Raw genomic sequence first — 24,962 nt, forward strand, 5'->3', positions numbered from 1 at the left:
AAACATACACCTCTTGCTCCCATTTATCCTCCAGCTTGTGTTTCCCACGACGTCTAACGTTGCGGACGAGTACGCGGCCCCCAACCTCCAGACTCTCTTGTCAAAGCAGCTTGTTTTTTCCAGCCGACTTGAGTGCATTCCTTATAGCCAGCTTATAGCTCTCCTCAAGACGAGATCAGAGGTCCCTGACATACTCTGAGTGGGAGACAGATTGAGGTTCTTGAACGGGTAAGCCAAAAGCTAAGTCAACTGGAAACCTTGGTGATCGACCAAAAAGGAGTTCATCAGGAGTGAACCCTGTGACCTTATTCTTTGTACAGTTGTAGGCGTGGGGGATTCACGTACTCTCGCCATTTAGCTTTTTGCTTAGATTCCAAAGTTCCCAGCATGTTCAGGAGGGTCCGATTTAAGCACTCAACTGGATTTCCCCGTGGATGATAGGGAGTAGTTTGAGTCTTCTTCATTCCGGTTACCTTGCCAAGTTTCTTGATCACTTTTGACTCAAAGTCTGGCCCCTTGACCATAAAGTCATTCCAGAGACACTTAGCAACAGTCTTGGCTTTCTGGTTGGGAGTGGGTATGGCAACTGCAAACTTGGTGAAGTGATCAGTAAGAACAAGGATGTCTTTTTGTGTTTGCACAGGTTCCAGTGACAAAAAGTCCATACACACGAGTTCAAGTGGACGATAAGTTTGAATGTTAACCAATGGAGTGGCCTTTTCTGCCAGGGCCTTACGTCTGACACACAGGCTACAAGTTTTAATGGTCTGGTTCACATCTGCTGCCATCTTTGGCCAGAAGAATCGCTGGCGCACAAGGTCGAGAGTGCGCTCTATGCCCATATGCCCCATGTCATGGTGAAGGGCTTTCAGGACTGACGGGTGTAGATGGGAGGAAGAACTAATTGGAGAGTGAGATGGTCTTCCTCCTGCCTCCTTCTATAAAACACAACGTTCTCTAACTCCAGCCGGTTCCACTCCCGCAACAGCAAAGGCAGCTCCGTCTCGAGCCGTAGGAGGAACCTTTTCATGGTAACTGTCTGGAGTGGCTTTGATACTGGCTGTTAAGGACTCCTTAATGTTAGAGTGTGGAGGGTCGGATTGGAGATTTGCTCTCACCAGGCAGCTCTAGCAGATGGCATCCACAATATCAGTAGAGATCTCGTCTGCATCGCCAAGCTTGCATAGTTGCTTGGTCAGGTGTTGAACCAGCTCCAACTCCTTACAAAGACGATCCTCTTCAGGCACTTCTCCCCGCGATTGCCTTAATAGGGCATCAGCGGCGAAGTTGTACCGACCAGCATGAACTGCAGCTTGAATGAGTATGTAAAAAGTGCAGCTAACCATCGATGACTAGTGGCATCAAGCTTCGCGGAGGTCGGGACATACGTGAGGGGATTACTGTCCGTGATGACCGTGAAGTTAGCACCATAGAGGTGATCATGGAACTTTTCTGTTACACTCCATTTCAAGGCCAGGAATTCAAGCTTGTGAGCTGGGTATCTCGACTCACTTTTGGACAGGCCTCGGCTGGCGTAAGCGAGAACTCGAAGATTATCCTCCTGTTCCTGGTACAACACAGCGCCTAATCCTGTGGTGCTCACGTCTGTGTGCAAAATGTAGGGCAATTTAGTATTAACAAAACCAAGTACAGGAGCAGAGGTCAGCTTGTCAATAGCGATTTCAAAGGCAGTTTGGCAGTCTGAGGTCCATCTCTCACCCAAGGGCTGCTTCGGTTCCAAGTACTTCCCTGCAGGAGCCGACGAACTGGTGCATTGCCTTGAGTAAGCAGATTCAAAGGTTTAACACTAGGACTACTGACTTTCTGGTCATACCTAGGAGCCCGACAGTGATGGCTTGGTGAGGCAGAGCTTCAACGACAACCCCCCCCCCCCCCCCCCCTCCCAGAGGTTCGGCTCTGGGAGGATTTGGATCATGATTTGAATCACACACAGAAACAGAAGTAGAGTGCATAAAGGTGAATGTATTGATATTTACAGTATTTACAAAGGAAAGACAATCAACTCCAACAAAATAATCAGTCCATAAGCCCACCAGGGCAGAAGTCCATGGTACAGAGCCTGGATAAGCCTCAGGAGGAAATAATACGCAATTGGGAGAGCAGGCAACAGCGCCTCCTACCGCACTGGCAGATGTATGGCCGCCCGCTCTCCTGGGCTGGTTCTTCAGGCCCAAGGCCTAGTGGTAGCTCCCCACTAGGCCTTGGTAGGACAAGATTCCTGGGCTAGGATAAGAAACCAGTTCCTGTAATATACCTCATACAGCACAAACAAGGTGTGTTCGCAAATTGCCGGAGACATCTACAACTGCAGCAGCTCCAATCTTCATTACTCCACCACTAACAATGAAGTGCCACCATGTTTAAATAGCTGGAAGCCCCGCAGAATCTCGCGGCAAACCCTGTGAGAAACCTCGCGAGATTTCAGACCTAAACGGTCTGAAAAAGGATAAAGAATGGCTGGGTTACATGTGGTATACACATATCCATTTTTCAAACTATTGTTTGTACTATGTTACACTAAAGCACCCACAAAGTAATCTTGGTCTTCCAGCTATTTAACTAGAATTTCATCACAATTGCCTCCAACTAAACAGAAAATAGAGGAAGAATTTATTCAATTTCTAAAAGGTCGTGGAAGCAAAAGTACATATCTCTCGATCAGCCAGCCATCAGAAAATAATAGATTTGTACATGTGGAACTTATTTCTTAGCATGAAATTAATATCAACATGGTGAGGTCAATTCTGCACACAAACAACTGTAAAATGCATATAAAAGCACCATGACTCCCTGTCTACGATTTATGTGGAAGCTAAGAGAACATTAGCATTTTATTCCAAAGTCAACTGCACTGGGTAATTCAGTAAACCAATGTGACAACAGTCATTGAGGAAAACTGGATCAGAGATATCTTCAGTGGTTCTGCTGCCCAGACAGAATGTGTGTGACTGGTACATATATGAATGAGTGCATTAGTTCCTCTACAAGAGACATTTTCATCTAATGCATTATGGAGATTGCTTTGCCCTCATTAAAGTTGTTCTCAACACAGACAGAAAGACAGGGAACCACAACCAGGAAAGATCCACACCAACACAAATACACAATAACATCAATAAAGAGAACTTAATATTTATATACAGAATATGTGAGATGAATGAAAATGGGTTAATATATATAGTCCAGGGTGGAATGACAGCAATTTTAGAAAGGACCTCCTGTTGTGTTTTGTGGAGCATTTAATGTTAATACATTTTTGGCTGAACATGCTCCTCTGTCGAGCCAACACACTGTGTAGTGGGTGGGAGGGATTGTCCAGGATTGAGACGAGTTTGAACAGCATCCTCCTCTCAGCTACAACATGTAAAGGGGTCCAGCTCCACCCCCAGAACAGGGCCAGCCCTCCAGATCAGTTTGCTCAACCTGTTAGTGTCTGCCACCTTCATGTTGTGGCCTCAGCAGATCACATCATAGAAGATGACACTGGCCACCACAGACTCATAAAACATTCGTAACATGGTGCTACAGACGTTATAGGACCTGAGTCTCCTCAAAAATTACATCCAGCTCTGAGGGGAGGAGATGTACTAGGTTGTGATCTGACTTTCCCAGAGGGGGGAGGGCAGCTGTAGGAATCTTTAACATTAGCATACAACAGGTCCAGCATCCTCTCCCCCCTGGTGTGACAGCTCACAAACTGGGTAAAGGTAGGAAGTGTCTTGGTGAGGGTAGCTGTCTCAGGTTTGAAGAGTGCCTTCTGCAGACTGCATGTTTCAGCTCTTTCCACAGATGTTCACATGTTCCATGTGATTTAGATCAAGACTCATAGAAGGCCACTTCAAACTAGTCCAGTAATTTCGTTCTTGAGTGTTTTTAGCTGTGTTTTGGGTCATTATCCTGTTGGAGGACTATGACCTGTGACAAAGACCAAGCTTTCTAAACCTGGGCAGCACATTTTGCTCCAGAATGCCTTAAAAGTCTTAGATTTAATTGTACTAATTGTACTGCACAGATTTAAGACACCCTGTGCCATATGGAGTAAAGCAGCCCCAGAGCATAACTGAGCCTCCTCCGTGTTTCACAGTAGGTACTGCTGTGCTGATGTAATTTGCTAAAAAGTTCCAATTTTGTCTCATCAAGGAAATTCTTCCAGAACGTTTGTGGTTTGTCAATATACATTTTCAGTATATATGAACAATCTGCTTTCATAAGTAGAGTCCTCCTTGGTCGTCTTCTATTAAGTCCACTTTGGCTTAAACAGTGACTGATGGAGTGATCTGACTCTGATGTACCATAACCTTAGATTTTAATCTTTTAAACTTTAATCTTTCTTTAATCTCTATGGAAGTGGTTCTGGATTCTATAGCTATCATTTGTATTTTCTGTCTCTTCAATTTGTCATCAATTTTCCTCTTATGGCCATGTCCTGGGAAGTTGGCTACAGTCCCATGGACCTTAAACTTCTGAATATGTGCAACTGTAGTCGCAGGAACATCAAGCTGCTTGGAGATGTTCTTACACCATGAACCACTTTTCACCCTTTAAATAGACAAACTGTCCCTGCGACCAGTTTTATTTTACTTCTGTTGAACCACAACTAAAAAGCTATGTCTGATTTTCATGAATTAATATTTAGTAAATTTTTTTAATTATTACTTTTGTCAGTTTTAAGTATTTCAGTGGCCTCTGTGGGTTTTTCTTTCTTTAATGGAGGGCTACCGGTAATTTACAACACGTGTGTACTTATACATTAATGGGAGAGAAATAACACAGGATCACACCCATAGAGACAAACAGACCTCTTTAAAAAAGCTTAGATCAGCTCCACTATGAAAATAAGATTATTCTTCATTCAGGCCTTTCTGCTGCTGTTCTCCCAGTCCTCTCTTACATTTCCCTCAGTGATGATCTATACTACTATCTATCTATACTACCTGTGGAGAACAAGCACACAAGTGTGATATAAATGTATGGTCCAGCACATATGGGACAGATTTGTGTATTTGTGATGTATTTCTTTGGTCAGAGCAATGCATGCTGCTTGCCCTTGACTGGCAGCCAAAATCACAGTGACACTCTGTCAGTGTTTGGATGGCAGTGTGTACAAGTGTGTGAGAGAGAACTTCCTCATCTTTTAGTTATCGAACAGACTTAAATGAGACAGGTATCAACGCTCAGCAACATACAAGCACCTTTTCAAAGTTTCATTTACATTTTTACATTTTAGTCATTTAGCAGATGCTTTTATCCAAAGCGACTTACAAGTGAGGAACAAGGCAAGCAAACAAAATCTAAGTCAAGGAGAAACAACATCAAAGCAAAGTGCTATCAAAAAAGTGTTTCAACAGATGTGAGAACGAAAGAGTATAAAAGTTTGTTTTTTTTGCAAAGGAAGATGCGGAAAAGTTCCGTTTTCAGCAGTTTTTTAAAGATTGCAAGTGAGGTGGCTGAGCTTGCAGAGATAGGCAGCTCATTCCACCATTGTGGGATCACTGATCCGAACAGTTTACCTTGGTGTCGACTGTGTGGTGCTGGTACCACCAGACGACGTTCCCTGGTTGAGTGCAGTGGACAGGAAGGGGTGTAGACCTGAATGATTGAACTGAGATAAGATGGAGCTGAAGAGTTGATGACTCTGTAGGCAAGAGGCAGAGCTTTGAACTTGCAGCCACAGGAAGCCAATGCAAAGATCTGAAGAGCAGTATGACATGAGACCTTTTTGGTTGATTGAAAATGAGGCATGCTGCTGCATTTTGGATCATCTAGAGGGGTTTGGTCGTGGATGCCGGTAAACCCATCAGCAATGCTTTGCAGTAATCCAGGCGAGATAAGATCAACGTCTGTACTGTCTGATATTGTGGAGGGCATATATACACGACCTAGAGATTGTGGCGATGTGTTCCGTGAAGGTCAGCTGATCATCAATGATGACCCCCAGGTTTCTGGCTGACTTAGTAGGGACAATCACTGCTGATCCAATGTTAATGCTGATGTTGTGTTGAGTTGAATGTCTGGCAGGGAAGACTAGAAGTTCAGTTTTAGGAATGTTGAGTCGAGGGTGTCTTTTTCTCATCCAGGCAGAGATGTCAGAGAGACAGGCAGAGATGCCAGATGAGACAGTTGAATCATCTAGCGGAAAAGACAGGAAGAGTGTGTGTCATCTGCATAGCAGTGATAAGAAAAGCCATGAGAATGGATGATAGAGCCTAGAGAAGAAGTATAGATTGAAAAAAGAAGAGGACCAAGGACTGAGCCCTGCGGTACACCGGTGGAGAGGCTATGAGAGTCAGAGACACTCCCCTGCCAGGATACCTTGAAGGTTAGTTCGGACAAGTATGGCCGAAGCCAGGCTAGAGCTGATCTAGAGATGCCCAAGTCTGTGAGTGCAGTCATGAGAATCTGATGGTTCACAGTGTCAAAAGCTGCAGATAGGTCTAATAGATTAAGGACAGAAGAGTTACCTGCAGCTTTAGCCACCCGTAGGGATTTCACAACAGTCAGAAGTGCTGTTTCTGTGGAGTGACCACTCTTGAAGCCAGACTGATTGACATCGAGGAGCTTGTTCCGGGAAAGAAAGTCAGAGAGTTGGTTGAAGGCTGCACGTTCCAGAGCCTTGGCCAGGAATGAAAGAAGAGAGACCGGTCTGTAGTTCTCCAACAGGGAGGGATTGAGAGAAGGCTTCTTCATCAGTGGAGATATTTCTACTTTTGTTCTAAAATTAGGAAACTTCCACGTGGAAACAATGGAATAAATACCAAAACACTCACGGCTAACATTTAGAAAGCAATCATTCAATTATCCACGGTGCACTATATTTTATTTGTAGAGAAATACCGTAGTCACCTCCAATTCAAGTAACATGGATACATAATGCATAATTAAAGTGATGTCACTGTCAAGTATTTTATGGAACAGCATACAAAGTATTTGGGTATCAGAGTAAGGAGTATAAACGCCTGGATGGATGACAGAAACCAATCTGACTTCGAGGTAAACCACCTTTCCACACTCCTAATCGGCTCACAGTGTATTCTTTAGTACAGTAGAGAATTGTGTTCACTGTAGACAAAGCTGGGGTTGTAGGAAACAGTGTGGCTTAGCAGGCTAAATTCTACATGAAGGAAAGGAGATGAGTCAAATGGTGCAACATAATCCATAAAACGAATTCACATGCCTGCTTCTAATGTCAACATGATCATGTGTCCAAATAAAGGCAGCCATGTAAATTTTAGCAAAGATACTGAGCACGTTGCAGAAAGGTAAGAAATGTTTATTAATGTTTTGATACCTGTCTCAGAAAATTAGAAAAAAAAAACAAAACAAAGGTCAAGACAATAGAAGGCACATTTTTTGACAGAGCATCCATTTAAAACAAATATGGCAGTGGTACACTTTACCCTTATTTTTACACGAGCTACCTCCACCTCTCCTGGCCACCCGGCAATGCACACCTGTTCAAAGTAAAAAGGACAATATCAGTTTATAGTTTAAGCCCTACTCCAATTTCAAAACTGAATCACAAGTTCATGTTTTATGCTAGTAAAATACATCATGAGAGGTTGAAAAAAAGTGACACATGGTCTTATTAAATTTCTTCTCTCGTACCCCATTCTCACTTCCACTCAACACAATGTCACTGCTCCAGACTAAATAAAAAGGAAACGGTTTAAAGAAATTAAGCAAACATAAAGGAATGCCACAAAATACACACATTCCATTTAAGTACACTTCGTGTTGTGTACATCCAGGTGGTGCTGTGAGCAACAATTATAACTCACTAAGCTCCATGCCTTGCTTGTGAATATGCACTGCAGCTCAAAGACTCTTGCTGTTATCAGCCTATGCATGTATCATCTTTAGAGTAAGAAATGGAGAAATGTGGGAAATGGAGAGTGTTTAAAAGATTAATGATATGCGTAGGCATTTCACACTATGCAAAACCTGAGGTAATGTTTAAATCAGTTAAGTACATCTTGGGAAAAGCAAATCAACTTGTCTGCACTAATTGTCTCATGGCGTGCCTTGCAGTGTGCTCTCCTGAACTCCACATACTATACTTTGGCCAATCAAAACTGCCATCCTGACTAAGTCTTTGAAACCTGTCTGAGAAGGTGTGAATATTAGTAAATAGACTGGATTAGTAAATGGTATCTGAAGAGGCAAACTCTTTGATCAACTAGCAGTTGATCCAGTGTTCCAGTAAGTCTCAGCATGACTACACAGTGTAAATCGGTGTTGTGTCACACAAACCTGGTTGCTTTTCTCTGCCTTTTAATTCTTGTTAAAGTCTGGAAGGTGGATTTCAGCCAGCTTAATTTTATTTTGAAAACCCTGTCCGGACGTGACGTTGAACATGTGTACATTACAGAAGACGAAAAGCACCAGTGTTATGCGAACGAAATAACATTGTAAACATTAACAACTTCGTGACTTTTCTGTATGGTTGGGATGGAAATATAAGGTAAATGCGGCCTTAAATATGTGTACTTGTTGTCCGATAGTTGCCACCGTTAATGGTGCCTTCACATGTTATACAGTTAACTAGTTAGCACAACAGTTTATGATAACCAAGCCGTGGTTTGATTTCGGACCTGATGCTCAGATTCTTAAAGGGTCGTAAATATCCTGAACATGTCGACTAACTAATGAATGTCTGTATGTGTTGTTTAAATTTAATTTCCTTGGGTTGTATTGGTTCACTATAACTTTATTCGTCTGTTATGTGTTGTGAATCGCCTGTGGATTTCGTACCACAGAGCTAGCGATAGCTTAAAAGGCTAGACATCCGTGAGAAATGGTCTAGCGTCAACGCTAACTAGTTAGCCCGTTTAGCGTGTTGTACATATTTCTGTTAAGATAAATGTAGTCTTTGAAGCACACGTTCTTATTCATTTCTTATACACGTATTGACAAAGTCAATGTACCACATTCTTACCAAACCAAAGGGAATTGTAATTAACGTTACCAAACTAGTTAGCTAGCGTTAGCTGACTGCGTAAGCGGTTCTATTAGCTAGCTGAAACTGCTAATAACAAACTGTTAAGTTAGCATATATCAACTGCTTGCTAGTCGTGCGACGACTGTAGCAGGCTATAAATAGGTAGCCCCAAATGAAAGCGACAGTGTTTTAACATTAAACAGTGTGGTTAGAGTCACAATGGGCATATTTATACTCATAGTTAAGTTAAAGTTTGCACATCTGAGCCGTTGCCTTTCTGATCCTTTACAGTTTTGTGGTCCTGTTTTTCTATTAATCTTAATCTGTGACAGGGCTAATGTAAAGTTATTCGAAACAACGGCTCCAGCTAGCTGCTGAACTGCTGACTGCTAATTATCCAAACCTCAAACTACATTCAACATGTCAAATGTTGAATCATTTTAATAATAAATGTTTGTTTTACCTAAGGTGGCAGTTTGTATTACAATACAAGAAAGGATTTTAAGTAATCCATTAACACTTCCACAGTGCAGCTAAATTATGTCATCTAGTCATCCTCTTACCTTCCCTGAATGCAGCAAGCATAGATTAATTCTATGTGAGTCTTCTAGATTACAACCTGTTCTAATTAGTCTAATTATGCACACTGGGAAAAGCACCTATACTACTTTAGTGTGTCTTTAAAAATGTAGATCAGAAATTTTTAGTGATGATGTTGAATAGGACTGTTATATATATAATTGATTTATATGTTATTTATTATGTTTACCCTCATTTACATACATGATGGGGGAACAGAGAAGCAGAAATCCTCAAAATCATCTATATCTACATGTATTAAGCATCTACTTGACACACAGTCGACACAAAGTGTACATCATAAACCTTATAAACACAGGGTTTATTGTAGAATGACAGTATTTGATTACAATTTGTTGTACAGGCAGAAAAACCGGTGACTGTGCAAACAGATCAGTCTAATAGCTTTCTGAGAGGATATCAAATACAGTAAATAGCAGACCAGGGGTGTGGCACAAGCCACAGTAAACAAAGAAAATCAATTAGTTTGCCTGCACAAAAGTGGTAAAATTGTTGCTTGGGTAAAAAGCTTTTTGGCAAACACTGCTACATTGATATGAAACATCTAAACTGAGAGTTTGATTTGTTGGTTTTGTAGGTTAATCTCAAGGTGTGGGACCAAACATTGTTCTTCAGTGTATGGACGTAAAACCAATGCGCAGGTAGGTGTATTATTAAGGTGTGGAGGAATCTCTGTTAGATTATTGGAATGGAAAGTTATGCAGGTATTGGTTCCAGTCTCTTCTTCTCTACTGTAAAATGTTTTTAATCATATCGTAGCTTGACATGATATGACAAACATGATGTATGTTGCATATACATATAACTTATAACCTCCTTTTGCTGTAGCTTTTAATGTAAATCTGTGATCAGTGTTTCACTTCTGATAGGTTCATGGTCAGGTGAAGGAATGATGTTCAGCATAAAAGGAAATTCAGGTGTAAAACTCAAAAGAAAACTGCTCATGATGAATTTCCAGATATACCTTTGAGGGCCATCGAAAGTTTACCAGGAAAAAGACAAGTTTAATTTTAGTTGCTCACAGTTATTTAGCATGTTTAATACTGTGCATTTTTTACATTCATCCAGGCTGGCAGACTGCCCACTGTTAAATATGTACAACTCTTATTGCTTTTAAATAAACAGAAAATATAGCAATGTAAAAGAAGTGGATGTGCAGGTTTATTATGAGATGAGATGATTTTGTTAAACCTATGTACTTCAGGTTTTATTATTTGAACCCCTTGTTGATTTCTGTTTTTGTATGTCTCATATCAAACTGTTTCAGATTTTCATATGAAACTTTGCTGAAACCATACATACAACCGTATCACACACAAAATACAAACTTTAAGTTATATGATTTTTTTTATAATACTTGGTTACTAAATGCAAAAATAATAGGTGGTACGAGTGTGAAAAGAAGAAAATTGTTGAGGTTGGATGACCTGTTCTCAACAGCGGAGGAGGTCTAAGGCATCATCGATTCCCTGGGCAGTTTCACAGTCACTTACACTTTGTTTTAGGAGATCTTTTGACACATATGAATACAGGGTGAAACAACAACCAACAGGTGACCAACAAAGGGCTTATGACTTAATGACTTAGCAGAGTTTATAAGACTTCTTCTCCAATGCGGCGCATTGAGTAGCCTTCCTTTCAACGATAGACTGACAGGTCTCTAATGAAAGTTCATTCTTTCTGGCTATCAGTACCTGTTGGAACCTGTAAACAAAAAACTGCTGTTGTTCAGATACTAAACTAACCTAAAGAATGCCATACTCCCTTGTTTGCTCCATTAGTTCAACTGTTCTCAGCTGTGCAACACAATTGCAAAAGGGTTTTCTCATAATCAATTGGTCTCATAAAATAATTCATTTAAATTACCCACCATACCAGAAGACTGATGCAGATAAAAAAAAAAGAGAAATTGTAATTGTTTGTGATATGGATACAATTGTTTGTGAATTTCCATGAACATTCCATCCTTGTGTTTTTGTTTTTTTTTCCAGAAAACAAATAAATTTGCAATTCATCCCAAACTTTTGAACTAATTGAATTTATACCCACCTGGTTACTGTTAAGGGCCACCAGCGCACGCCAAGACGCTACTGGAATGGACATCACCAGCCGCTGTACTCTGGGGGACCCCAACAAACTCCCTGAAGGGGTCCCCCAGCCTGCACGCATGCCATACATATCAGACAAACACCCGCGGCAGACCCTGGAGGTGATCAACCTGTTAAGGAAACACCGTGAACTGTGTGATGTGGTGCTGGTGGTGGGTGCCAAGAAGATTTATGCTCACCGTGTGATACTGTCTGCCTGCAGCCCCTACTTCAGGTACACAGGACACTTGGGCACTGCGTTTAGTTTGCTGCTGTTAGAGGGAAAATGAATCCACTGAGCAGTCATCTATGTCGAAATGCAGATGGAATCCTGGGACTGCTGGCTGTAATAATAATTTCCATATTATTTACAGGGCGATGTTTACTGGAGAGCTGGCAGAAAGCCGGCAGACTGAGGTAGTTATCCGTGACATTGATGAGAGAGCCATGGAGCTGCTCATTGACTTTGCCTACACCTCACAGGTAAGAACAGTAACGGTGAGTAGAAGGCCGCAGTAGTGTTTAACTATTTGGCCTAAGTGAGTGGTGGCGTAATGTTATTTAAAATTTTAAGTCTCGTTAGACATGTTCACTTAACAATCAGGTTAATACAGGCAAATGATGCTGGAAGCTAAAAGGGCAGAATTATTGCTACCTGTGGTCCTGCAGAACCCACTGAACAAGTTTTCACAGTGGCTCCACTTTACTTGAGTCGTCAGAGACTGTTGAACAAATATTAACGAGTTGGCTTCAAAACTATTGTAAATCAGTGAGGAATAAATCATATGGTTACGTCTTCAATATATGGCCACCATTAGTGCTGTTTAAATAAATAAATGAATTAATGGGATTACTGAAACTGTCATGGCCAGTGGGGGGCCTAAATTGTATTTCTGTTAGTTTTTTATTGATTGTCATGTTTTTAGTTTAAACACTCTATGATAGAGGCTTTCATGGATGCAAAATGGACCCGTGGAAGATCAATTCAAACTTAACATGAATACATTTTTAATTTGTGAGAGACCTGGTTCAAGAAGGACCTGAACTGATCGGAGAGAGAACACAGATACTCTGCTCAAATTTGATTGAATTTGATCAATTAGCAGGCACCAACACTGGCAAAGAGCAGCAGTAATATAATAATGATGTCCCAGAACAAATGTTAAGTCACAGTAACTAAAACTAACTGATAAACAGTATACTCGCCTCCTCTTGTATCCACTCAGGTATTGGTCATAATAGTACACCTGAGGCCTGTGACAGTAAAATGAAAGCCAAACCCAGTTAGGCTGAGTACAATATGGATCTGACCCAGGTGAGTCTCGGTTTCTGCTGGATAGACAATTTGTTGACACAAGAAGAACATCCTAGATTTTAAGACCATGCACATGCCTGTAGCTGCATAGAGCAGGTCATCCTGTGAGTATGTGTGAGGCCATCCAGAGGTCTACAGGGACAGTGGGAACATGATGTTTTATTATTAAACTGGGATAGAGTGTACATATCAATTGTTACCCGTTACTTGCCAACTGTAGATTTACTATGTGGAAAGTCTTTCATGTGCTGCCCTCCTTGCATCCAGGTGACTGTAGAGGAGGGGAACGTCCAGACACTGCTCCCTGCAGCCTGCCTTCTCCAGCTGGCTGAGATCCAGGAGGCCTGCTGCGAGTTCCTCAAGAGGCAGCTGGATCCTTCCAATTGTCTGGGTATCAGAGCCTTTGCAGACACGCACTCATGCCGTGAGCTGCTCCGCATTGCAGACAAGTTCACCCAGCACAATTTTCAAGAGGTAATAACGCAGACATACAGTGAGGGAAAAAAATTATTTGAACCCCAGCTGATTTTGTAAGTTTGCCCACTAACAAAGAAATGATCAGTCTATAATTTCAATGGTAGGTGTATTTGAACAGTGAGACACAACAATGACAAAAAAAATCCAGAAAAATGCGTTTCAAAAAGAGTTATAAATTAATTTGCATTTCCACGAAGGAAAGAAGTATTTGATCCCTTCGAAAAACGTGCTTTAGTACTTGGTGGCAAAACCTTTGTTGGCAATCACAGAGGTCAGCCGTTTCTTGTAGTTGGCCACAAGGTTTGCACACATCTCAGGGGGGATTTTGGCCCACTCCTCTTTGCAGATCCTCTCCAATGTTTGGCAACTCGAACCTTCAGCTCCCTCCACAGATTTTCTATGGGATTAAGGTCTGGAGACTGACTAGGCCACTCCATGACCTTAATATGCTTCTTCTTGAGCCAGTGATTTGTTGCCTTAGCCGTGTGTTTTGGATCATTGTCATGCTGGAGTACCCAACCACGACCCTTTTCAATGCCCTGACTGAGGGAAGGAGGTTCTCACCCAACATTTGATGGTACATGGCCCCATCCATCCTCCCTTTGATGCGGTGCAATTGTCCTGTCCCCTTGGCAGAAAAACAACCCCAAAGCATAATGTTTCCACCTCCATATTTGACAGTGGGGATGGTGTTTTTGGAGTCATAGGCAGCCTTCCTCCTCCTCCAAACACAGCGAGTTGAGTTGATGCCAAAGAGCTCGATTTTGGTCTTATCTGACCACAACACTTTCACCCAGTCTTCCTCTGAATCAGTCAGATGTTCAGTGGCAAACTTCAAACGGGCCTGTAGATGGGCTTTCTTGAGCAGGGGGACCTTGCGGGCACAGCAGGATTTCAGTCCTTCACGGCGTAGTGTGTTACCAACTGTTTTTTTGGTGACTATGGTCCCAGCTGCCTTGAGATCATTGACAAGTTCCTCCCGAGTGGTTCTTGGCTGATTCCTCACCGTTCTCATTATCATTGAAACTCCACGAGATGAGATCTTGCATGGAGCTCCAGACCAAGGGAGATTGGCAGTTAATTTATGTTTCTTCCATTTGCGAATAATTGCACCGACTTTTGTCACCTTCTCACCCAGCTGCTTGGCGATGGTCTTGTAGCCCATTCCAGCCTTGTGTAGGTCCACAATCTTGTCCCTGACATCCTTGGAAAGCTCTTTGGTCTTGGCCATGGTGAAGAGTTTGGAATCTGGATTGATTGATTGCTTCTGTGGACAGGTCTCTTTTATACAGGTAACGAGCTGAGAGGGCTGCCAATGTCAGCTCGTTACCTGTATAAGATCCACCTGGGAGCTAGAGATCTTGCTGATGGATAGGGGATCAAATACTTATTTCCTTCATGGAAATGCAAATTCATTTATAACTCTTTTTGAAACGCATTTTTCTGGATTTTTTTTGTCATTGTTGTGTCTCACTGTTCAAATAAACCTACCATTGAAATTATAGCCTGATCATTTCTTTGTTAGTGGGCAAACTTACAAAATCAGCTGGGGTTCAAATAATTTTTTCCCTCACTGTATGAGAAAAGCTTTCAACAGGCCATTAAAACTGTAGATTAGTTTGGACTCAAGATAAAGAAAGGAGAAACAGTTGTTTCCAAACCTGCAGGGCCTTTATATTACAGTGACGTTTCTGTGGCTTAAGTAAGTAATTTGAACCCCTTCGCTTACTGTTAAAGGTCTAATTAAAAAGATATTGTCATGCAGATTGCAAGAAATACTTTTGCAAAGGGAAATAATGTATAAAAAACAAAATCTAAATCTCATTTAAAAAAGGAATTGTTTTGGTGAAGGTTGTGTCATGGCAAATCTGACTCAACTTCCAGATTACAAAAGTATTGTTACTCTTAATTCAGTACTTTGTAGAATTCCAGCGCAACAATTAGAGCGTTGAGACTTGCTTTGTCAGATTTCATGAGAACTGCCTGTGATCTGCCACCCTCAGGCCCCAGATGTTATATGGGGTTTATGATTAGGCCACTGAAAGACAGTGAGAGGCTTGTACTGAAGCCACATAGCTGTATGTTTTAGGTCACTGTTAGGATGATAGTTCCTTTAACTTCCACAGTCTATGACTTACTTTGTCATTATGGGTTATGGGTGTACTCCAATGGCCAAACAATTCAGTTTTATCAATTCAAAATTAAATTAAATGTAGAGGTGTAGATTTGTGTGTGCAAAAAGTGACTTGGTGACTGGTGTTTTCTGAAGTCACTGTATTTTGCAGCACAACTAACAAAGTTATATTTGTCAGAACTTTACTTTCCATATCTTTATCGTTAATTCTTAATTATTTTTAAGATGCTACTGCTGGTTTTGACATCACTACTGTTAAATTACATATTTATGATTGGTCAGGTTCTTGATAAAGGTGGTGTAAGAGAGTTTTAAAGGACTGAGGTGGACCAGAAAGACAACCAAGTCCTCACAATGTTTTGTAAACTCCACTCTAAGTGTTGTTTTTGCTGAAGACTGAAAACATTTGGGTTTGACTTTAAAAGATGAATTTAAGACAAAAGATCAATATTTCAGCTTTCATTTACAGGTGCGTACATCTGGATCCAAAAACAACTTAGAAGATAGCACCTCTTGTTTGAACCCACTCATTTTTCATGTGAGCAAAAGTATTGGGACAGATCGACTCAAAATAGATTGACGTGAATAGGACTTAATATTTAGTTACAAATGCTTTGCTTGCAGTAACTGCATCAAGTCTCATTGACATCTTGAAACGCTTGCATTCTGATTATGTGCTGCTTTTCCAGGCTTTCATTGCAGCCTGTTTCAGTTGTTAGTTTTGGGCCTTCAGTCTCCTCTTTAGCAGGTAAAGTACATGCTCTACAGCAGAGGTGTCAAACTCAGGCCGGTGTAATTAGATTTGGCCCGTGAGATCATATCAAATGGCATCAAAGCTGGCCCCCCCAGTATATAGGGCATACACACTGCTAATACTACAAATCTCAGAATGTTTTGTTAGTGCGTTGGCTCGTCAGTCGAGACCGGTAAACGCCTCCTCCTTTTATGTTGACAATCATTAGCATCCATGCAACCAGTCACCTCGGACAAACTTAATCCACCCCTCTCCAAAAATGACCAAATGAAAGAGGCCAAGTGCACAGTTCGCACTCAAACTCAGCATACCCCGAGTTTACCAGCAGTTTGCCGACTTTGAAGCCCAGAAATGAAGATTTGAACTGCTCAGTAATACGTTTGTAGTTGACATGGAAAGCGCATCAACCAACCAGTTTCCATGTTTCCTGCCCCAACTCCGTGCACAAGCTGCTCAAATGCTTTTTGTTCGGCAGCATATCTATGTTGATCAAGCTTGCCTGAAGAGATGGGAAAACGCACAAAAAAATGCACAATTGCAGTAATTTTTTAAATATATATTGAGTTTGGCCCACGACTTCGTCCCAGTTTTTAATTTTGGCCCACTGCAAATTTGAGTTTGACACACCTGCTCTTTAGGGTTTAAGGCTGGAGGCTGACTTGTCACGAAGACTTCTGTGAACAGTACAATGTGATATCTTCACTCTTGATGTTACCAACAGTTTACATTATTACTTTACACAACCCCAGTCTCACGCATGAAGGGCAGCGATCTTACCATGGCACTATGGTAAGATCGCTGTTTCTTTCTTTAAAGCTCTCACAATATTTCTTTGGTCAATCGATCTTGTCTTCCTTAGTCTACCCGTTTGACTGTCTGTTACTTAGTCCACCAGTGGTTTCTTTCTTCTTCAGGACATTCAAAGAGTGTTGCACTGGATATGGCCAATGCTTGTGTAATGGTTCTGATTAATTTTCCATCTTACAGTTGGTTGTTTTTACCCACAGACAGCTCTCTGGTTTTCATGTTGGTTGAAACTACAAATGCAGACTGAACAGGCAAAACCCAAATCTGAAACTGAGCATAGACATTCAGTGTTAATTACGGTTTAAATATTCAGTGTTATAGGACACAGCTTTAACTACCTTAAAAGAACAAAAACGCTTCCAGACTCAAGCCAAGTTCTTAGTGTTTTGATCCAGAAAAGCCTTATTAAGAGTTTTAGAGAACACAGTAACTCATTAGACAACTGTTGTAAAGCAGTAAAAATGTGATCTTTTGTTTTGGTTTGACAAAGGGAACAGTCCTGAACCTGACTGATAAGTTAACAGAAGCACTGAGTCCTGTCACATTAAGCCACTCAGCTCTGCTACATTTCTGCATTGCATGAGAGTTGACATCGTTGGGAGTTTCTGGTTTGTTACACTCGTGCCGAATAGTTTGCTGTGAAAAGAATATCGTCTAATGGATTGAATAGAATGGAGGGGAAAGTTAAAGTTGTGCATGTACCCAGAATTCATGGCAGATTAGTCCTACTTAACACAGTCAGGAGCTAGACAGATGTATACAGTACATTCATGTTGACCTGTTAATTATTACTCGTGATTGTCCCTGAAATAAAGTCAGTGGAAGTTTCCTTCAGCCTGTTTCAATAATGAGCATGTCAAGCTTTCAAGAAGGGCTTGTAGGAATTAAAAACATTTTCAGACTATGGGGTACTTGGCAACTTTCATAGACATTAATAGACATCATGTTGTAATCTTGTATCTAGTTATACACCACTTGTGATGTGTCACTAGTGAAACTAGGGCTGGCAGCTACAGGTTTAACAGCTACATCTGGAGGACAGTATGGATCAATACGTTTTCTGTTGGTGACAGTGTGAATACTGGTTTTACAAAATGGAATATTTTGAAAGATGACTTTGGTGATGCTCATCTTTTTAACAATATCCAAGTGTCACAGAATTGGTTTTAAGTGCTTTTGGAAAAAATGTGATGATCACTACACCTGATAAAAGATTTATTTAGTGTTGTCTCTTTGTGTCAGAGCTGCTGACTGCTAAGTTCTGTTGTGTGGCAGGTAATGGAAAGTGAAGAGTTCATGCTGCTGCCTGCCAACCAGTTGATTGATATAATTTCCAGCGATGAGCTGAATGTGCGCAGTGAGGAGCAGGTATTCAATGCGGTGATGGCCTGGGTGAAATACAGCATCCAGGAACGCAGGCCACAGCTACCCCAGGTTTGTTACTATCAAGTTACTGTTAAGGTGTTTGGTTTACAAGCTGGGCATTCATACTCAATGTGATTTTCCAAATAATCTGTACGTTGGGAATAAATGATAAAAAACATGTGTCCTACAGGTTCTGCAGCATGTTCGACTGCCACTGCTCAGCCCTAAGTTTCTAGTGGGCACCGTGGGTTCAGATCCTCTCATCAAGAGTGACGAGGAGTGCAGGTATCTGTGCAAACCATTCCAGTGTTTTTGGTGGGAAACCACTTCTGGTGAAGATCCAGATCCAGGATCTGGCCTTCCTGCTTGCTTAAATGCTTAAGTGTGCTGATTGGCTTGAGAAAGCAGGAAGAATTGTTATTGGTTAAAGACGGTAATGATGAAAAATTTGGCAGTGTGGGAAAGTGCAAGTGATGGAATAGATCCCAGCAGATAGTGAGTTTTTAAAAATAAATAAATCAGAGCTTCATTTAAACTTTATTTACTTGTTCTTGCTGTTTCAGAGACCTGGTTGATGAGGCTAAGAATTACCTGCTACTGCCACAGGAAAGGCCCCTAATGCAAGGCCCCAGAACACGGCCAAGAAAACCCATCCGCTGTGGAGAGGTACTTTTTGCAGGTCAGTCTCTTCAAGCACTAAAAATAAAATTGATAATGTTTATATATCCATGTCCCTGCCAGCATGGTAAATTGGAAGAAAATGTATCACACTGACTGAAATAACATTTATTGGCAAAATGTATATTGCATTTCTCTTTTGTCCGTAGTTGGGGGCTGGTGCAGCGGAGACGCCATATCCAGCGTAGAACGTTACGATCCTCAGACCAACGAGTGGCGGATGGTGGCGTCGATGAGTAAACGGCGATGCGGAGTCGGAGTCAGTGTTCTGGATGACTTGCTGTACGCAGTGGGAGGTCATGATGGCTCATCGTACCTCAACTCCGTGGAAAGGTGCGTTAGCAAGAATTAGCTGGAAATGTTTGTTTGTCCTTGTTCCACCTCCTCTGTCTCTCCATTCTTCATTACTCATATTTTTAAAAGTGTTTCCCCTTTCCTGTCTCTTGTTCAGGTATGATCCTAAGACCAACCAGTGGAGCAGTGACGTGGCCCCTACAAGCACTTGTCGGACCAGTGTGGGCGTGGCTGTCCTCGGTGGTTACCTGTATGCTGTAGGAGGACAGGATGGGGTCTCCTGTCTCAACATTGTTGAAAGGTATGATAAACAGCTCTTGATGTAGCTTTAATTTCCCCAGAACAGGATTATATTAGATTTCTCACTCTTTTACTGGCTTTCTGCTACTACAATCTTGACATGCATCCACATAATTTTCAGACTAATTGATTATGTATAAACATATTTATTTTTTAAAGCTGTAGTTCTCTATAGTTGCGCACTGTCCTTCCTGTCCTTCAGATATGATCCTAAAGAGAACAAGTGGACTCGTGTAGCCTCCATGAGCACTAGACGACTTGGTGTTGCTGTGGCTGTACTAGGTGGATTCCTCTATGCTGTGGGAGGGTCTGATGGGACGTCACCACTAAATACGGGTATGGCCTTCATTTATTAGAACAATACAAGCACTGAACTGTAACGGTGATGACATTTCTAGAATAAAGGTAATCAGTTATTTAAAATTGCAGTCCAGTTGTTTCAGTAGCGATATAGTTGTCTACACCATGTTATTAGTTGACTATCATTTTGTTTTTGATTTGATTGTTCTTGTCTGTCTGTGTGTCTCTCTCCATCAGTGGAGCGCTACAACCCCCAAGAGAACCGCTGGCATACCGTCTCTCCAATGGGGACCAGGAGGAAGCACCTTGGCTGTGCTGTCTACCAGGACATGATTTACTCTGTTGGCGGAAGAGACGACACCACAGAGCTGAGCAGTGCAGAGCGGTACAACCCAAGGACCAACCAATGGTCTCCTGTAGTGGCTATGACATCCAGGCGGAGTGGGGTGAGTGTGTGTTGGGGATGTTGTGCCACTGTTTGTGAACCATTGTTGATTTCGCTGCAATTTATTTGGTACAGTATTAAATTGCATATGACAGTTACCATCAAAAGAGTATTAGAGTACTGAGTACATTTTAATAAGTTTGGGACTGAAGTATATGCTGGTCTGCAGGTGGGCTTGGCTGTGGTGAACGGTCAGCTGATGGCTGTGGGAGGCTTTGACGGGACGACGTATCTCAAAACTATAGAAGTCTATGACCCTGATGCCAACACATGGAGGTAAGTGACACATGAGAGAGACATCGCAATATGACTACAAAGTACAATAGTGAGACTAAGCAACACAGCATTGACAGCAGTTAGCCAGAAATTGTGGGTAGCAAGCAAATGTAGTTAAAGTATGATATAATATAAAAATATTTGTTTAGTTTATAAATACTGTGTTTTCCACACATGCAGTTTATTTACAATGACTTTCTCCTGTCATGGAAACTTATTAACTTCTTCATCATTTGCTTGTTATCTTTTTCCAGGTTGTACGGAGGAATGAACTACCGCCGGCTAGGTGGAGGAGTGGGTGTCATTAAAATGACTCACTGTGAATCTCACATATGGTAACCCCCTCCCCTACTCAGACACGTCTTAGCACGTTGCAATGGATGCCTCTCTTCACTGGCTCTTGTGCCTCTAAAAGAGACCCTATCAATTCATGCGAGAGAATCAGAGAATCGTGGGGGGAGACGAGACAGAGCTGGAAAAAGGAACAAACAGTGGAACTCTAGATGATCCCTAACTCACTCCAAGGTCATTAACTTTGAAACACCCTGGTTTTTCACCGACTGACCAGTCATCATGAAGTGCGCTTGGAGCAAAGTATACCAAGTACCATTTATGTTCCCCTAAGAAGAGAAAGGTCCATCTCCTGTGACCTCCTCCAGAGTCTTTGGTCTGGGACTTGAATGGAATGAAACTATACTTATTTGACTTTGCTATTTGGGGGTGATGTTCATTTTATTTATTTTTTAATTTAACCTTTGTTTCACCAGGAGAACCTCTTGATTAAAAATCTCTTTTCAGGAGTATCCTGAAAGAACAAACAGCAACAGCAAACATCTATACAAATTCAGTAAAACAAGATTTAGCACTGGCAGCTAAAATATGATAAAAATCCAAGTCATGCAAATCCGCCCATAGGAACTAGTGACAGAGGTTTTAGCTTTTCTTGTAGGAGGAGCTGCATTTGCAAATGCTCACTAAATACTAACTAAATAGTTCTGGCCAGTGCTTGAGTACATATTGATAAGTTTTTTGTGAGCAGAGAGAGGCCTCCAATCACACAGATGACAGTGATGAGTAAGGGACTTGCAGTTCGTAAGGAAGGTTAGGGTTAGATCAACAAATAACACAACTGCATATAGTCTATCATCAAGAAAAGATTTCAGTGAAGGGAAAATCTAAAGTTAATTTCCAGATAAGTGGAATCTCATTTCATATCAATGAAAGACAAAAATAATATCTGCTATCATGTCAACATGAATCTAAAATCTGTAGCCACGTTTTTAAAAAAGTACAGTTCAAGATTATATAGCATTTTACTAATTTTAACTAAATGCTCAGTAAAGTTGTGCCACAATCATTTCAGAGTCCACCATGATCCTAGAAGAACGTTCAGGACAAGACTTGTTGTTAGACACTATATTTTTAATAGTCTCCCCAAACGTTCTTGGATTATTTACATAATTTGAGTTCTTAGTCTCAAATGTGTTGCCTTTGCACATTTCATTGCAACTGTGCATCTCTCTCTAAATGATGGTCTTCTAGCCTTGGCTCAGGCAGGGTTACACTGAAGCAGATAATATAGATCTTTAACTGATGAGTTCATCATAACATCTTTCATAAATGTTTGAACAGAAAAGGCTTTTAAATCTTGTTCAATAATAACATAAGGTTTATCTTTTTTTGTAAGTCATCATTGCAATTTACAAACTAAGAGGCAGGTGAATGTTTGAGGTGAGTTTGTCAAAAGAGGATTTCTCAGTTTGTAGCTGGCAAGTCAAGAAGTTATAAGAACATTTTTCACTGCCAGATATGTGGTGTGACCTGTTTATACTAAAATCACAGTGTAATTAAAAGACTCACTAAATACAAGATTCATTAAGATGAAGTGCATCACTGCTGGCAGAAGGACGAATGTAAAAACCAACTACAACAATTGTATTAGAGCTAGAGACCTTCCACTCCAATCCCACAACTCAAATACTAGTAGTTTACTTTCCAAAGTGGATGCCAACAGTTTGTCTTGAAACCTTTTTTATTGTAGATTGCAGCTCCTCCACCTCTCTTACATCATTCTGTCCTGAAAACTCTTGTAAAAAATATATATCTCTATCTATATCTATGTCCACTACACATATGTTCAACCAGAATTTAGAAATATTAACAACATTTAAAACCTGCAGGAGTGTCAGGTGTCATGACCTGAGAGTGCCAACAACACAACATTAGGACGTTTGTTTCCACTTTGATGATAATCTGTTGACTTGTTGATCACTCCTCAGATTGAAAACTGTAAAATTTCATCAAAAATCATTAACCCATTGGAGCCTAAGCCTATTTTGACCGCTTTCTACAAAAGTCAAATAACCCTCTATATGGTCGTTTTGATGTTCTAGTATCTTGAACAATTGACATAGCAGATAGGTAGACTCCTATTCAAGTAAACAGTTAAAAAGTGTAAATGTAAACGTGAACCAGTGAGGAAGGTTCTGAGATCCAATCACCAATGTGCTCAGAGGAAATAAGTTACTTGTTCCCCAATGAATTCCGAGCAAAGAGGGAAAGCCATGGGCACCCCTTGCTCTTCAGTCTTCCTCAGACAAAGTTGTTTATCACACTAAGACACAACCAAACCAACACTCGCCACCATCTCCTGTTTTCTGGCATAAGATTTCCAGCATTTCCATTTCTATCAAATCTGGCAACATTTACTCATCGATTAAAAATGCAAGAACTACCTGCTATTAGACACTTGGATTTAGGAAGTTCAGCAGCACAAGGTCAGGGGATGAGGGGCTTCCCCCCCTGTGGCATCCACCTTCCCTGGTACTAAAATGTGAGCCCACATATTGATGATGAGTTAAAAACCAATACACCCATCCAATAAATTCACGGTCTAACCTTCTGTCTTTACTTGTCCTGTGGCTTTTAAGCAAACACCTCAGTTGTAACTGTCGGATGTCTCGGCTTCATGTGAAGCAGTGAAATGTCAGCCGTCTGTCTGTTTAGGTTGTCTCTTACATTTAATTTTCCTACCAGGTATATTAACAAGAGGGACGCATACAAAGAAATTATCACTGCTCAATATGTTACTATACTTAACAACAGGAAGCTGCTGTAGCTGTTCACCATGTAGCAGTGTACCAAGTGGGCTGACTCAACATAAGTCAACATTATCCCATCATGTCACTGACAGCACGAGGGTAATAATGCATTTATTTCCTTTCTCCTACAGATGAATCCACATTAAGTCCTTTAGTAACACACAGGACACACGTGAAGTTGAATTGGTGATTTGATTTAGGAAGCTGTGACTTTTGATGGATTTTGCAGTAGAAAATGTATATGATTAGACTTTTTTTGGGGGGAGGATTTGTACATTTTAATGTTTGTATCATATTCAGTTTCATGGAAAATTCAATATGACACAAACATGCTGATTTAAAATACTGAAATGCTTTGTGTGTTTACAGCTTTGGCCAAAGTCAAAGTTTGCTCTGAACATTGGATCTAGTGATCTATTGTAGACACATATGATTAAGCTTCTGTTGCAAGAAATACAGTAAGTTTTGTGTCACATTAAACATGAACATTTTATGAAACTGTAAATACTACTGTCAGAAGTGAAGCAAATTTGGGTTCTGATTCTGATTTTGTGTAATTCCCACTGCTTCCCATGGCTCTGAGGCACAGGTTTCCCAGGTTTTTATTTCCCAATGCTCACACGGAGCAGAATGTAGTGGCACAGCACCACTTGCTGGAGGCCAGCTGTAGTGCAGCACTGACAAAGATGATGGAGAGTTCCTCTGCAGTGAAACTGACCTCAGCTCAATGTGAAACGGGCACAGTGTGTGTGTTATGTGACCCACATTTTCACAAGTAAGCAGATCCTGAATGAACCGTGTATAATTATAATAATAATAATAATAATAATAATAATAATAATAATACAGTATGATTTTATATATATATATACACACACACACACACACACACATATATATAGGAGAATCCAAGTTGGTCTCATAATGTAGTTGACTGTATGCAAATCTTCAAGTTAAAAATGAATGTTAATGCTCTGGGACGTTGTGCCGACACATGCAGTATGTTGATGCTCGTTTAAAATGTGGAGTGGGACCATTTGATGCAGTCTGACCTTAAACACATTTTGCAT

General features: G+C 41.0%; 1 protein-coding gene and 1 pseudogene across 1 annotated transcript; one reads left to right on the forward strand and one right to left on the reverse strand.

Annotated features, from left to right (window-relative positions):
• Nucleotides 1-1,127: 1,127 nt before the first annotated feature.
• Nucleotides 1,128-24,962, reverse strand: part of LOC117152976 — a 93,289-nt pseudogene continuing 69,454 nt past the window's right edge.
• On the forward strand, nt 8,370-24,433 carry klhl20 (kelch-like family member 20). The gene is made up of 14 exons (XM_026374173.1): nt 8,370-8,482; nt 10,137-10,200; nt 11,624-11,881; nt 12,021-12,129; nt 13,229-13,435; nt 18,409-18,567; nt 18,689-18,783; nt 19,062-19,177; nt 19,326-19,509; nt 19,628-19,771; nt 19,973-20,106; nt 20,308-20,516; nt 20,685-20,791; nt 21,046-24,433. Exons 2-14 carry the CDS (start codon nt 10,178-10,180, stop codon nt 21,128-21,130), a joined length of 1,830 nt encoding a protein of 609 aa, XP_026229958.1. The 5' UTR covers nt 8,370-8,482; nt 10,137-10,177; the 3' UTR covers nt 21,131-24,433.

The sequence above is a fragment of the Anabas testudineus genome, chromosome 17 (genome assembly GCF_900324465.2).
Source record: "Anabas testudineus chromosome 17, fAnaTes1.2, whole genome shotgun sequence".
NCBI lineage: Eukaryota > Metazoa > Chordata > Actinopteri > Anabantiformes > Anabantidae > Anabas > Anabas testudineus.

Coding starts and splice junctions, on each gene's coding strand:
- klhl20 (XM_026374173.1), top strand. CDS start 10,178: ATGGACGTAAAACCAATGCGCAG. Junction 19,510..19,627: donor TACCTCAACTCCGTGGAAAG/GTGCGTTAGCAA, acceptor TCTCTTGTTCAG/GTATGATCCTAAGACCAACC. Junction 20,107..20,307: donor GACGTCACCACTAAATACGG/GTATGGCCTTCA, acceptor TCTCTCCATCAG/TGGAGCGCTACAACCCCCAA.